At 45.2% G+C, this 13,679-nt stretch overlaps 1 protein-coding gene across 5 annotated transcripts; it reads right to left on the bottom strand.

Moving 5' to 3' along the window:
• Window positions 1–3,537: 3,537 nt before the first annotated feature.
• LOC127299043 (silicon efflux transporter LSI2) lies at window positions 3,538–13,421 on the bottom strand. 5 transcript variants are annotated; one of them, XM_051328937.2, is made up of 5 exons: window positions 7,121–7,324; window positions 6,865–6,994; window positions 5,425–6,756; window positions 4,929–5,118; window positions 3,538–4,204 (listed from the first exon to the last, which is right to left on the bottom strand). In XM_051328937.2, exons 3-5 carry the CDS (start codon window positions 6,631–6,633, stop codon window positions 3,936–3,938), a joined length of 1,668 nt encoding a protein of 555 aa, XP_051184897.1. In that variant the 5' UTR covers window positions 6,634–6,756; window positions 6,865–6,994; window positions 7,121–7,324; the 3' UTR covers window positions 3,538–3,935. The 5 variants fall into 5 exon arrangements, with proteins under 5 accessions (XP_051184897.1, XP_051184914.1, XP_051184881.1 ...); XM_051328954.2 differs by lacking the exons at window positions 6,865–6,994; window positions 7,121–7,324 and adding an exon at window positions 13,210–13,421 and having other exon boundaries at window positions 5,425–6,784; XM_051328921.2 differs by lacking the exons at window positions 6,865–6,994; window positions 7,121–7,324 and adding an exon at window positions 13,210–13,421.
• Between the last annotated feature and the right edge of the window lie 258 nt (window positions 13,422–13,679).

The following is a 13,679-nucleotide window of genomic DNA, read 5'->3' as shown; positions in this document are numbered from 1 at the left end:
ACCCAAAGTGAAATATTGGGCCCAACAGGGGAAGGCTGAACAGTACTATTTTCTAATTGGTAGGTGGTAAATGGCGTTATCCTGCCAAAAAAAATGATGGAACACAGGTTGCTGAAATTTGCCCATTTGCGCCTAGTATCGCCGCCGCGGCTCCGCTTCCGCCGCCGCCGCCAGGCCTCGTCTCGCGTCGAGCTCGCAGTACTGCCGCGTCTCGAGCACGGGGTACCGCGGTATCCATGCTCGCGCCAAAGGTACGTATTACGCGGAGATTCGTCACGGCGGCGAGCGCATCAGCCTCGGCACCTACGAGACCGCGCACGAGGCCGTGCGCGTGTACGACGCCGTGGCATGGCGGCTCGGGCGCCCGCGATCGTCGATGAATTTCCATGACGTGTGGACGCGCCAGCAGGCCGAGGATCTCGCGCCGCCGCCGTACATCGTTAGACCGGAGGAACAGCACCGTGAGAAGGAGCGCCGTTTGCGCATCGCCGAGCGGGACGAGCGCGCGACGAGCGAGTGGGAAGAACGAGCACTTCCGCAGACGGAGGGCGGAGAAGGCGACGAGGCGGGCTGCGAAGAAGGAGGACCGCGCACGACGGAGGGCGGAGAAGGCGACGAAGCGGGCCTTCATCGAAGTGCAGCTCGCCGGGCCGACCACCATTGGCGAGGATGACCCCCGTTGGATTGACCTCTTCTCGTCGGATCCGGTGTCGGGAACGACACCGGACTCGTCAGATGTCGAGTTGTAGTTTAGTTTTATCGCACTACTTTGTAAAAATATGAACTACGGAGTATCTATCAAACTAATTTTATCCTATTTTATGTCTATTTCTAGTCTTTGTTTGATCTTCTATTTTACTGCATTCTATTTTTCATTATATTCTGTTTTGGCGCTGCATTATAGCGCCTCTGAAAATACGCTGTTTCAGCCCTGCATTTGGCCGCCACAGTTTGCAGCTTCCAGTGAAGCTATTGCCGGCCCATGCACAGCATCAGCCCACAGCGCCAAAATATAGAGCCACTGCTTGAGTTGCTGTAATATGTTTGTCAGCAGGAGCTTACCTAATTAGTGAAAAAGATGTTCAGCGTGGGATTCGAAAAAAAGATCTTCATGTTTTTTTCCTAGCGATCCTAGTTCGGACTTTTGATTGTGTTGGCTAGTGCATGAAGCTTGACACATGTATTATGTGATCCTGATATGAGGATAAGAACACCTTCAGCTTGCATTGCTAATGGTGTCTACTGCAGCAGTGGTGTAACTTCAATGGAGACTGATGCAAGAGAGTTGCTACTGGTGAGCCTGCACCTGACATCATCGTGCCACCTGAAGTAGGTGGTGTATTGGGATTAGACTGATAAGCATAGCACCTTCCAAAGAACAAGATGCTGCTAGTGTTGGTTAAGGTGATTTTACGCCAAAATTCATGTATGCTCAACAGGTGGCATACCTAGTTTGGATATTGTGTTGTTACCCTTTTGTGGTTTGGTGTTTGTCCAACAGAGAAAGCTACTCTTTTCCCGTGTAAGTGTTATTATGTGAACAAAAGTTGTATGTACATATATATCGGTCAGAGAACCAAGATTTCATATTCTTGCCTGGTTATAACACATAAGTCATAATAACAATTAAAGAGAAAAAGAACAGTTGCCTTTGCAATGTGATTGTGCCAAGTAGATTAGACAACCAACCACAAACATTACAGGTCAACAACCAAACGCATGCGAAAGTCCTAAGGTAAGCTCCATAATACATGTTGAAACCAAAAGCCTAGAAACCATAAGAAAGGTAGCTCCACATCATAGTTCCACGACAGCAGCATACTGATCATAAAACATATATCAAGTCAGGACAGCTGCACCACTGGGTAAGCATCCATGGGGTCTGGCTCAAGAGCGAAGACTGTGTGAATGCTGCAAAATGTGGCTCTTGCCTCACCCCACCCATACATCTTATCATGGAACCTTACCAAATCAGCATGAATCATCTTGACATAAACATAACTCCTCTCTCCATGCTGATGGGATTGAACAATGCGTCAGTTGCAGTGCTTCAACTTGTCAAACAGTATGCAGGAGATGACGAAGCATGCTGGCTGGTCTTTTGTAGTGACAATGGCTTCGAGTAGCTGGTCCTGTGAACCACCCAATTGGATCTTTAGAGCTTGAAGGACAGTCCGTGCCCTATAAGCTACCGTTGCTGACTCCAGCTCGGGTTCAGGTGAATGACAGCTGACATCTTGTCCTCGAGATGCAGATCCTTGTTCATCAGATTCAGCGGAATAATCACCACTATTTACAGGTGCATCAGGTTCTACAGAAGGCACATCAGGTACATGCTCCAGTTCATAGGAGTTGGCTGGGACAGCACCGTTTGCTGAAATCTCTACAATACCAGCTCCAGGTAGACCACCAGTCTCTACAGAGGGTAAACCACCAATATCCACTTCAGAGGATTCTCGTGGCACGACACCTTTCGCTAGAGGCTCTACCCTACCAGCTCCAGGTCCACCACCAGTCAGTACTGTGGGCATAGTCATGACGGGTTCTACCAATACAAAACCTCCTTCAGGTGCAGGATCATCAGTAGCAACTCCAGCATCAACACCAGTTACATCGGTTTTGACAATAGGCAAACCGTCTTGCTCCAGTTCAGAGAATTCCCGTGGCACGACACCGTTCACTAGAGGCTCTACACTAGCAGCTCCAGTTGCACCACCAGTTTCTACAGCAGGGGGTAAACCCAATCCACAACCTTCTTCATGTGGCACGATGATGCCAGGTATAAGCTCATCAGTACCAGGTCCAGCTGCATCAGTCTCCATAGACAGTAAACAAGGTGGCGTCGGAGGTTTAAAAGACTGGCATGCCATTTCACCTTTGTCATCAGACAATATAGAGTTTTGTTCAACTCTATGTTTCTGCAATAATAAGCGCATGAACATAAATTAGACCAGAGCATCTAGCCATCTAACGGGGGCAGCGACAAAACAAGCGTCGATCCATATGTTTACCTTGTCATCTGGGATATCAGAACACACAGATTTAGAAGTTATTTCACATAGCATCCGCTTTTTCGTTCCTCCCCCTAGGTCCATCTGGAATAAGTAATACTATTGATTACATAAAGCTAATTAATCAAATATATGCATATGTTGAGAAGTTTGCTCGGCAAATTGTAGATTCTGCTTTCATCACCTACGAATCGTCGTTCTATATATTTACCTTGTCATCTGGGATATCAGAAGTCACAGAATGACAAGTCATTTCACTAAGTATCGGTTTTTTTGCTCTTTCCCCTCCATCCATCTGCAATAAGAAGTACTATTGATCACATAAGGCCAATTCATTTAATATATGCATATGGTGAGAAGTTTGCACAACAAATTGTGGATTCTACTTTCAATCACCAAGTAATCTCGTGAAAAATGCATGATCAAGATATGTTTCTCCCTCTTGATCGACATCTGCATCTCCATTAAGACTAATCATCGTGCGATGGTGCTCTTCAAAAGAGCTCATACACTTCCAATCACCAGATAAGCAAAATATTTTTGATTCTAGTAATGCTTAATCAGCAGTGGCCATGAAAATAACATCAGCATATCATATTTCCCAGCCATCTGTCCATCTATCTAAAGCAAAGCTTGGCTTTAGAACTTGATGGACGGACACAGACTACTTCAGTCGACCGAGTTATCTTATTGATAGGACGTACAAACATGCCCAATATTTGCTTTAGCAGATGGGCGACGACATCTCGTACCTAATTTGTGGCGCGAAGCTTACAGTTGCGGTGTTACAATAAGACACAAGTTACAATATCAGCTCTTTTTCCCAGGTAAATTTTCCATTTGCAGAGTTGCTTCCTTGTGGAAGGAACCTGCTAATACCTTTCACTTTTGCTGCTATGTAGGAGTTCTTCCTCCATTTCCTTATCAGTAGCTAACGACGATGAGCAACCCGATAGCGGTGATGATAATCGTCGATGGTACGCCGAAGCGCAGGTGGCTCCAGAAGGTGAGGTTGTACCCGTGGAACTGTGCCCTCCGTGCCTGCTCGCAGACGATTAGGTTCGCCGCTGAGCCAAGGAGCGTAAGGTTTCCGGCCACCGTGCTGACAAAGGCTAGTATGAGCCAGGCTTTTTTCTCCGAAGCTGGGGATATCGCACGAGCTGATGCCGCCACTCTAGTGCCCAGCAGCAGCACTGAAAAGACATTTGATTCAGAGTTAACATCTAGGACTACCAACTGCTCATAAGAAAAAAATCTGAAAAAATAAATTTTCGCTAAGCAACTTCTGCAGTTGCAACACGAAAGAACGTAAAGGTGATTCTGTATTTACCTGGAAGGACAGATGTCCTCGGAAGGATTAACTTGACTACGTTGTCAGGAATAACAGATTTTAAAATGTCGACATCACTCGATTCTCTCAACATTATTGTTTTCACGAGCTAAACAAGAATAACACTCTACCTAATTAAGGTCTGTCTAAACTAAGAAACGCTCCGCATAATACGATCTGATCTGGGTTCACTACCACCACATAGCTATGCCATCAGACTAGCCCCAATGGAAATATTATAAGTAGTATCATGTATGCCATGTTTGCAAAAATCTGATGTGTCACATCATTTAATGAGGTGAGAGATGAAAGTAGTATCATAATATGATACCGTATCATGACACATAAACCTAGAAAACTTCATGACAAATACATCATGTACACACATTTGCATTGAGATTCTACAAAACATTAAATATGACATAAGTATGATATCATATTATGATAATATGCATTGTGGAGGTGGTATCACAAAGTAGTATCATGTGTGCATGATACTAGTATATAATACTTCCTATTGTGACTAGTCTCAGACCCGTTTGCAAGATTTTCCAAGTACCGTTCGGTAACACGAGATTAAGCTTTACCTGTCGGAACATTGGAGGCGACGTTGGAAAGAAAAAGAATGACAACCGCAAGAAGGGCAATTCCTTTGGCGCTATCGATCCTCGCATGCGGTTCCACCAGCTCCCACAGCGCGTTGGGTATGCCAGTTCTATTGAAACCATCCACCGTTATGAACATCCCACAGAAGAAGATCAACAGCGAGTAGGATACCTGCAAAAATTGTGAAATAGATTCAGATTTGTTTTGTATGTTGTTGTTATGTTTCCATAGCTCGTACCGCAGCAAAACTTTCGAGTTTTCCATTTCCCGTTGTAAATTAAGTGGCTCGGGCTTGTCTAGATTCACACACTTTGAATCTAAACAAGCAGGAGTTTAATTTAGGGAGTAGTAAAATTTGTGCTGAAAAGCCTTTTGATGGAAGAAAAAAAATCTTCCGCAGATATGAAATTGTAAACTTTGTAATCGACCTAATAAGTGGTGGGTGGTTTGTATCCAATTGAGAAGAGGAGGATATACCTTCTCGAGGCAAGCTTGGGCGTCGGTGAAATCAAGCGCGAGGAGGACGAGGGCAGCCGTGATTGCGGACCAGGACATGTTGAGCCCCATGAGGAGCGCGATGAGCATCCCGAGGGTGGTGAGGTAGACGGCCGTCTTCCAGACGAACACCTTCCACGTCTTGCGCTTCATCTCTTCCTCCTCCTGCGGCTTCTCCTTCTCGTGGAAGCAGGCATCTTTCTCTGGCGCGTCCTCGATGATCACGCTCCGCTGGTGGCTGGTCGTCCTCGTGACCTTCCGTGGGCCGTCGTCGCGCCCACGGTCACACACCGTGGACACCTCCACCATCTCCTGAGACATGCTGGACGCGCGCAGCGACCTGATGGCCACCTGGATATCGCGGTCGCCCTCGGAGTTGTAGCTCCTGCTCCGGAGGGTGTCGCCAACGCCGCCCCTGGTCATGCTATCGCTCCGCATGTAGTCGGCATCGCCGTTGACTGAGGAGGCGTGCGACATCCTGGCCGGCGTGAACCTGTGCGAGCTGACCTCGTCGTCGGCGACGACGAGCTCATGCGCGGCAGCCTCCTGGTCCCTCACCTTCTCGACGGAGAGGTACTTCCAGAAGTAGCAGAGTAGGATGAAGACGTTGGTGAGCACGCCGACGATCATGGCCGGGAAGATGCCGAAGAGGAAGGAGCCGAAGGAGATGCCGCTGGTGACTGCGATGACAAGGTTCTGCGGGTTGCCGATGGGCGTGGCGGAGGAGCCGATGTTGGAGCTGGAGGCGAGGGCGAGGAGGAAGGGCTGCGGCGGCAGGTTGTTCTGCCTGGCCACCTTGAGGATGAACTCGGTGAGGACGACGCAGGTGGTGTCGTTGGTGAAGAGCGCGCTGGCGACGGCGGAGACGAGGCAGACGCGGAAGAGGAGGTCCTTGCTGCCGCGGCTCTTCCAGGAGAGCATGCTCCCGAGGTACTGGAACATGTCGGCGCGCTCCAGGAAGATGCTGACCACCATGGTGCCGAAGAGGAGGCCCAGGATGGGGAGGTCAATCGCGGCGTAGGCCTCCTCGGGGGTCATGACGCGGAAGAGCACCATGAGCATGGCGCCCAGCAGAGACCCCGCCGTCCGGCCCACCGGCAGAAAGGGCACCGACGGAAACACGGCCAGCACCCAGAAGATGACGAAGGCCACGCATCCTAGCACCACCTTGGGCGTGCTCGCCAGCACCATCTCGGATCCTCAGATGTGAGTAGCACTTGGCGATGAAGAAAGAACTTCAGTTGAGCAGAAACTGATCAATGCCAGTGGAATGTCGTCGAGAACGAACGAGGGGCCGTCGACTCGATCAAGATCCTGCAAAATAGGAGCAAAGAAACAGAAGCTGCTGCGTGTCAATATTAGAACCAGCTGTGGACGCATGTGCAAGAAATCGACGGGATCAATCAAACTCAATTCCTCAACTCTTTACGGCATTGGAATAACCCAAACAGTTGGTTTAAAACTTAAAACCCGTTCATTGTCCCGCGTGCACCATGGGTGTCATGCACATCAGAGATGTCATGAACTGAGTTCGGATTGCCGTCTTTACGATCTAGCATCATGCAACGTTTGTTGGAAGATCAGCACGGAGGTTCAGTTAACAAGGCCAAAAATAGGCATCCCCAAAGACCACTCGATTACGATGGCAAGAGCCAGAGTTTCGCAAGGAGTTGCTCACCTCGCGCGCGGCGGCGGTGACGGCGGCAGCGGCGGGAGAGGAGCAAATTGGTTTGAGCAGGCCTACCGCTGGACTCACTACTTGGTCGGACGGTAGCTAGCTCCACGAGAGTAGGAGTAGGGAGTGGCGACTGAGGATCGAGAGGCAGGGAGTTCGCTTCGTGTTATCCTCCCGAGGTTGGACTTGGACTGCTCTACATAGAGGCGGGGTATTTATCAGGGGCGGTGCAGCCTTGTAAGTTTTCTGAATGGATAGCTAGGGGAGCTGGTCTATGTTTGGCTACCGTCAGCGGTAGCTCTGGTTGTCCGCGCAGATGGATTGGGTTGATGAGACCAAACGTAGGCACGTATAGCTATGGTTAACCAATTTGTGTTACACTCCACAAAAGGTTTTAATCACTTACTCTTGCCACCCAATGCTATGATGATTGATAGTTGTAGGCATGCTAAGTTCCCCAAATGGTTCCTTTTAGGGCTGCTCTAGATTGTTCTCCCTCCTTTAGGAAACCTATCCAGCTCTTTGTCGCAAGACAAATATATTTGTTACACAAAGAACTAAAAATCTATTTGTATTTTTATTATTTTTTAGGCTCTTTGTACTATTGATGTTTACTAATAGATCGGTTGAATATTTTCACAAAAGGAGGACGACTATGTCAAAACTATACGAACAACAAATATGATTACAGGTCAGTTTTGTGAGGGCCGGGGGTTTTATTTTGAGAACATATTGGTTCCAAAGGTTTTATTGCTGTATTATATTCAATATCACTCTTATGATCGTAATTTTTTATTAGAAGTGCATTGTACATGGTGTTTAAGGAAATATATTCCATATTTAAAAATACGCAATTTATTTCTGACCTAAGTGACTGATACCCGATCAGAGTAATGAATGATCCTACATATATGTTGCAAAAGAAATAAATCATCATCAACATGGGCAAAATAAGAATAGTACTTAATCTGTAGTTCTCTTAAAGTAATTAGGTAATATACTCAACGGATCCATCAAGACATAGGAGGCATAATCTTTGTTATTATTTTCTGCTAGTAGTTACGAAATCAAAGTAATAAGGAAGTACATATATGAACTCAATGGTATCAAATTTTTATCATATAAGGCATACACTTATTTCATACTACTTCCATTCCAATCAGTAAGGCTTATATTATTTTTGAAAAGTTAAACCACGTAAAAAGTACAAACAAGTTTTTACAAAAAATAGTAAAATGCAACATATAAAATTAACATAATTAGATACGTCATGAAATCTACTTCCATTATATATATATATATATAATATCATATTTTTTGAATTTTTTTCTATAAGTTTGTTTAAACTTTAATTGTCTTGATTTTTAAAAAATAAAACTTATTCATTGAAATGGAGGGACTGAGGGAGTAATTAACTATAGTCAAAGTTTGGAAAAAATATACATCTTATATATCCGGATAGAAGGAATCTGATTCATGTGAAAATAACGAGATAACTCTATGATTCAACTTGAATTCATGACACTTTGGTTTGTCAAATTTAGCTGTTTTTTTACAACTTAAAGTTAGCCTATATTGTTGTGTTAATTGGGAATTAGGATACAGTAAGAACATTGTAGCCAAGTACCATATATACATATGGGTCCTCATTCCATTAAATCAAGGAAAATCATCCGATGTCCTGTCTTTTCTTAATTAAGAAAGATCGTAGATGAATGTTTTGTTTCGTTACCTAAGTAGTTGAGCAATTCATTCCAAGGTACTGAGGGTGCACCACACCATTTATAATGTGCTGTGGGGCGCACTCTGCAAGAAATTGACGGCGACAAATCTTTGCCATTTGGTGTTCAGGACAAGTCTTACTTGCAAAAATGGCAGATTCAGAAGCTAATTCTCAGCGGCTTTATTTGGCCAGGAATATTAATCTATCGTTTGATACATTATAAAACATAGTGTTCTAGTTAAAATGTTTTGAAAATCTAACTATCAGTTAATATTAGGAATATGTTAAATCCCTATTTATTAAGTTACTGACAGAGTACTCCTATTTTTCTAATATGCTGGCAAATATTTTTGCTACTGAAACGGATGCAATAAAAGAAACCAAGCCAAAAGTTACGCATCGCATTGCACCTCATATAAGCAGCCAAACAGTGGGGGCCTATATGCAAAATACAAGGTCTAATTGGCTGATTCGCTGTGGGGGTGCCAAGAAGGGCCACATCCATCATTTTTCTTTGTCGCCAGTTCATTGTTAAGGAAAGACATGGGTGGATGTGAAATAACTGCACATTTGCAACATCTCATCTTGGTCACGGGAAGAACGTCATGCCTTTGACTTAGCATCGTTAAATTGTCCTTTGGCTGAAGTTTTTTTTCTTCAAAACGGAGGTGACACTTGGCTTATGCATCAGTTGAACGCATGAAACAGTATGTTGATAATTATTCAACATTGGCAGGCAAAGACAAACATCGATGCTGAACCAATCGCCAAAATAAAACCTTTGGTTGAAGCGGGCGTAAAAAATATTTACTAAAATATGGTATATGGAGGTAGTGTAGCCGTAAAAAAGCATTGCTTTCTGATTTGTTAAAAAAGGAATAGGTGAAATGCATAAAATCAATGCCTTTGAAATAGTGCAAAGTGGGTATGTAACAATCTTTATTAAATGTAAATCTGAGATGCTTATATCTTGTCATACAATATCGTACTATCGTCTCATCGTACATATGACGAGTTAAATTATAGTATTCTTTAGACCTATCTGTTAAAAATTAACGAGTAAACCAAACTATGTTTCCTCATTCCTCGAATCAAATGCAAATAATCTTGTTATACTCCCTCGGTCATGTGGCATATAAATTGAGATTTATGGGTTTAGCAAAATATATAGAATGTGTATAAAAACTTCAATATTATGAATATATGTGTTATGGTGGATCAATTGATACATATTTCCTAGATAATGATATTTTTTATGCATGCTTGGCCAAACCTAGAAAGCATTGACTTTTAATTAAGTTATGCTATATTTTATTTCATAAAAAATGAGCGAGTGCCTCTTTACGCTGATTGGGCTAGCAAACAAAAATGCCTATTGATAGGTAGGCATCTGGCATCCGGAGCCTGCGGCATCTACTCCATCTGCCCAGAAATGTAAGACATTTAGTTTTTTTTTATAGATTCACTCACTTTTGTGTGTATCTAGTCTACTTTAATGTGTGTAGGTGTACTCCTTTTAGTTCGTTTCTAGTCCATTTTAAAAGTATCTTAAACATTTTATATTATTGCATGGAGGGAGTACGCCATAGGAAAATTGTCATGGTGTTTGCCCCTATGTACGTAATGAAGAAACAAAATTTCTGCTTCGGAAACAGAAATCCATGGCGGGCGGGCGAGCAAGGACTAGACCGGTGTTGAAGTGTATTAGTAGATTGCCTAGTCATTTTCATCCGTTTGGACTTTTGGTTTAAGTAGTGCATGAAGGTTAACATGTTATCAGAGCCCTAGGTCTCGAGTTCAAATCCTGACTTTCACAATTTATTCTAAAAAGTTATCTCTTCCCCCCCCCCCCCCCCCCTCTTCTCGCAGCCGCAGCCGCCGCCCGCCCCGGTACCCTGCTGTCCCACGCCCGGACACCGCCGCTGCCTCTTTGCCTCTCTACATGTGTTGACTTGTCTTCTGATCTTCCCGTCACACGTGAGAGGGGGTGTTGAAGTGTATAAGTAGATTGCATAGCCATTTCCATTAGTTCGAACTTTTGGTTCAAGTGGCTAGTACATGAAGTTTAACAACCGGGACATGAAGGCGAGGCCAGGCCGGTCGCCGCCACGTTTCGCATGACGTCGCCGTGGTGCCCCCACGCAGGTAGCGATGTGCCACCTCGCGCTCGGGACCGGTCGGCGTCTTCCGGGTGAGCTACACGGAACTAGCTAGGGCCATGGCAGTCGGTCAATTCTCCACGTCCAGATCCAAGTGACAAGTGGTGAAGTGGCTGGCTAACTTGTACCTTCCACTTACGCCGGCCGCGGGGAGCATGATACCGTCCGAGAGCAAAGATCTTGGGGACCAGCTAGCAGAAGCTCCCAAAGAGGCTGGGCTGGCGACTGGCAATTAACACGAGGGGACGGGACACGGATGAGAGCCGACCTCATTACTGTTGCGAGGTAGAGCCAAAGCGAGAGGAGAGGAGGCTTTCCGACGTACGGAAGCGAGAGAGAGAGAGAGAGAGAGAGAGAGAGAGCGTGTGTGGTGGCTGTTGCTGCGAAGAAGCGGCGAGAGCAACGACTCCCGGCACCGGCACGTCCTGTTTTTTTGCCTGTTTCTGCCGTGAGATAGCCATCGGTGGGCGGGAGCTGCATGTAAGGGGCCCTGTGTGCTGCGGTCATTACATAATCTCCGGCCTCCGGGCAGCACGTACTACTCCGGCCGGCTTATCGTTGTCGGTTGAGAAACGAAATACGCGCCCATTCGCAAGTCTTGCACTGAGCTAATACTCAATTCTCAAAAAACTAGAGAAACGAAGCTCGTGAAACAGTTTTTCATAACCTTTCCTCCTAAGCCAAATTATTCAAACTTCGATCCGCCTCGAAATGTAGCTTCATACTATACAGATCAATGCCATGCATATACGGCAAAGGAAATCGCACGGCAAAGAGGCCACAGCGCACGGCAACGCTGCGTCGCTCGGCAAAGCCTTTGCCGTGCGATTTTCGCGCGACGCACGGCAAAGACGGCTTTGCCGGGCGGGTTGTTGCCAAGCAATCTTTGCCGTGCACGGCTGCACGGCAAAGGCTTTGCCGAACCGATTTGCCCATTTGCCGTGCGTTTAGGCTGCACGGCAAAGCCCTGTTTTGCCGTAGTGCATATTGCTACTCTAGCTAGTATAAGTTTGGTCAAATTTAAAAATGTTTGACCTCAGAAAAAACCTACAAGGTGGATGGAAGGAGTACGCTTGGGTGGAATTAACTTGTTTATGTAAAGTGTGATGCCAGTCAACGTACGTGCACCTGCATTAATATGTATAGGCATTGTTTGCTTCTAGTGTATTTTGGGAGATTGGAGAGAATTACTTGGATCCCAAAGAAATCCCTGAGAATGCATTTACTAAGCAGGTATTGGATGGGGTAATCCCAAGATATCCCCATAAATCCCACAAACCCTCACATGTTCACCATAGTAGTTAGTGTATTGGTGTGAGAATGTATTTGAGGGGATTGGAGAGGAATAATTGAAATGAAGGAATCGCCAAAATCACCTCACATCCCCGGACACCTTGGAGTGATACCCTAGAGCTAAACAAGTCCTTATCGTAATCCACGGGTAAGCCGGATGGGAGCATCATCCTCTTCTCACACGGTAAATATGTAACGGTTTTGCCATTTTTCATTCGAATGAGAATTAAGTTAGAGCTTTTTTAACTCCAATGCAGTCAGATACGCATCGTGATTCATGCGTCCTATAAGTTGCAAGTCGGTTGCAACTAAGATTTTATGCTGCAAATGGTGTTGCCGCTAGCATTTTTACGATTGCAATCCAGTAGGGTTACAACCAAGGAAAAAAACAACGCGCTATAAGAAAATAGCGTGAGTCTAAAAATACGCTATTAGCATGCTATAGCGTGCTATTAACGCGAATAGCACGCTATAGCGCCGAAATAGCGTAGCGTCGGCTCTCCAGATATGCTATAGCGTGCTATTAGCGTTGAAATAACGCGCTATTTTTTTCCATGGTTACAACTGAGACATTTTCAGTTCCAAGCTGATTGCAACTAGAATTTTTCGGTTACTAGTGAGGTGTACTTAAAAAATTTAAGTTGTCAGTGGGTTGTAACTAAAGAAGTGCAAATAGTATACAAAAATATCCACTCAACAAAAATTGTTCATATAATCAAAATCATGAGATGACAACTGTTAATTGAAAATTAAGCTAATTCTCAGTTGAATAAGAATTAGGCACTCCCAATATATAAAGTTCTTTCAAAAATAGCGTAGGTGCAGACTGCAGAGCATGCAACACAGTTAGACAGAGGGTTTATGGCTGTATACAATGCAAAAGGGGAAAAAATTCAACGAGGAGAAGAAGAACTTACCTTGCGAGCAACGACGTAGCACGCTCAACGCACACACTGATCAAGCTAGCGAGACATCATCAACTCCATCTTCACTCGCTTAATTTTAGCTCCAACAAGAGACTCGAGAAGCGATTTGAGCTGATTTGGATCTGGGCTGCTGACGTACGTACGTGGAGATCTTGGTCGCCACACGCACTGCCTTGCTAACTAGCTAGCCGCGGAGGAATATTTGATGGCCGGGGTAGTACGTATAAGTAGGCCGCGAAGGCAAGCCTGGCCACGCCGGTATCGCTCGCCTAATTTCCAAGAGCCTTTCCACCTCATTTTTTTTTTCGTAGGTGCAGTGTCTCGTGTCATTACATTAAACCTTTGACATTTCACGCAGGTGGGGTTCATTGCTTGACAATGAAAGATCAGAGCATCTCAAAGCGATTTGGGGCGCACCGGATGAAAAATGTTTCTAGCCGCGTCCTTCAAAGCCGTTTTTT

The sequence above is a fragment of the Lolium perenne genome, chromosome 1 (genome assembly GCF_019359855.2).
Source record: "Lolium perenne isolate Kyuss_39 chromosome 1, Kyuss_2.0, whole genome shotgun sequence".
Taxonomy (NCBI): Eukaryota; Viridiplantae; Streptophyta; class Magnoliopsida; order Poales; family Poaceae; genus Lolium; species Lolium perenne.
This window is presented reverse-complemented; position numbering and strand designations above follow the sequence as displayed.

Excerpts from the sequence above, each read along its gene's own strand:
- LOC127299043 (XM_051328954.2), bottom strand. The coding sequence starts at position 6,633 with ATGGTGCTGGCGAGCACGCCCAAGGTGGTGCTAGGATGCGTGGCCTTC. Across the intron at positions 5,119-5,424 it reads CCCAAGCTTGCCTCGAGAAG|GTATCCTACTCGCTGTTGAT; the intron begins GTATATCCTCCT and ends CAATTTTTGCAG. Across the intron at positions 4,205-4,928 it reads CGCCTCCAATGTTCCGACAG|TGCTGCTGCTGGGCACTAGA; the intron begins GTAAAGCTTAAT and ends ATGTCTTTTCAG.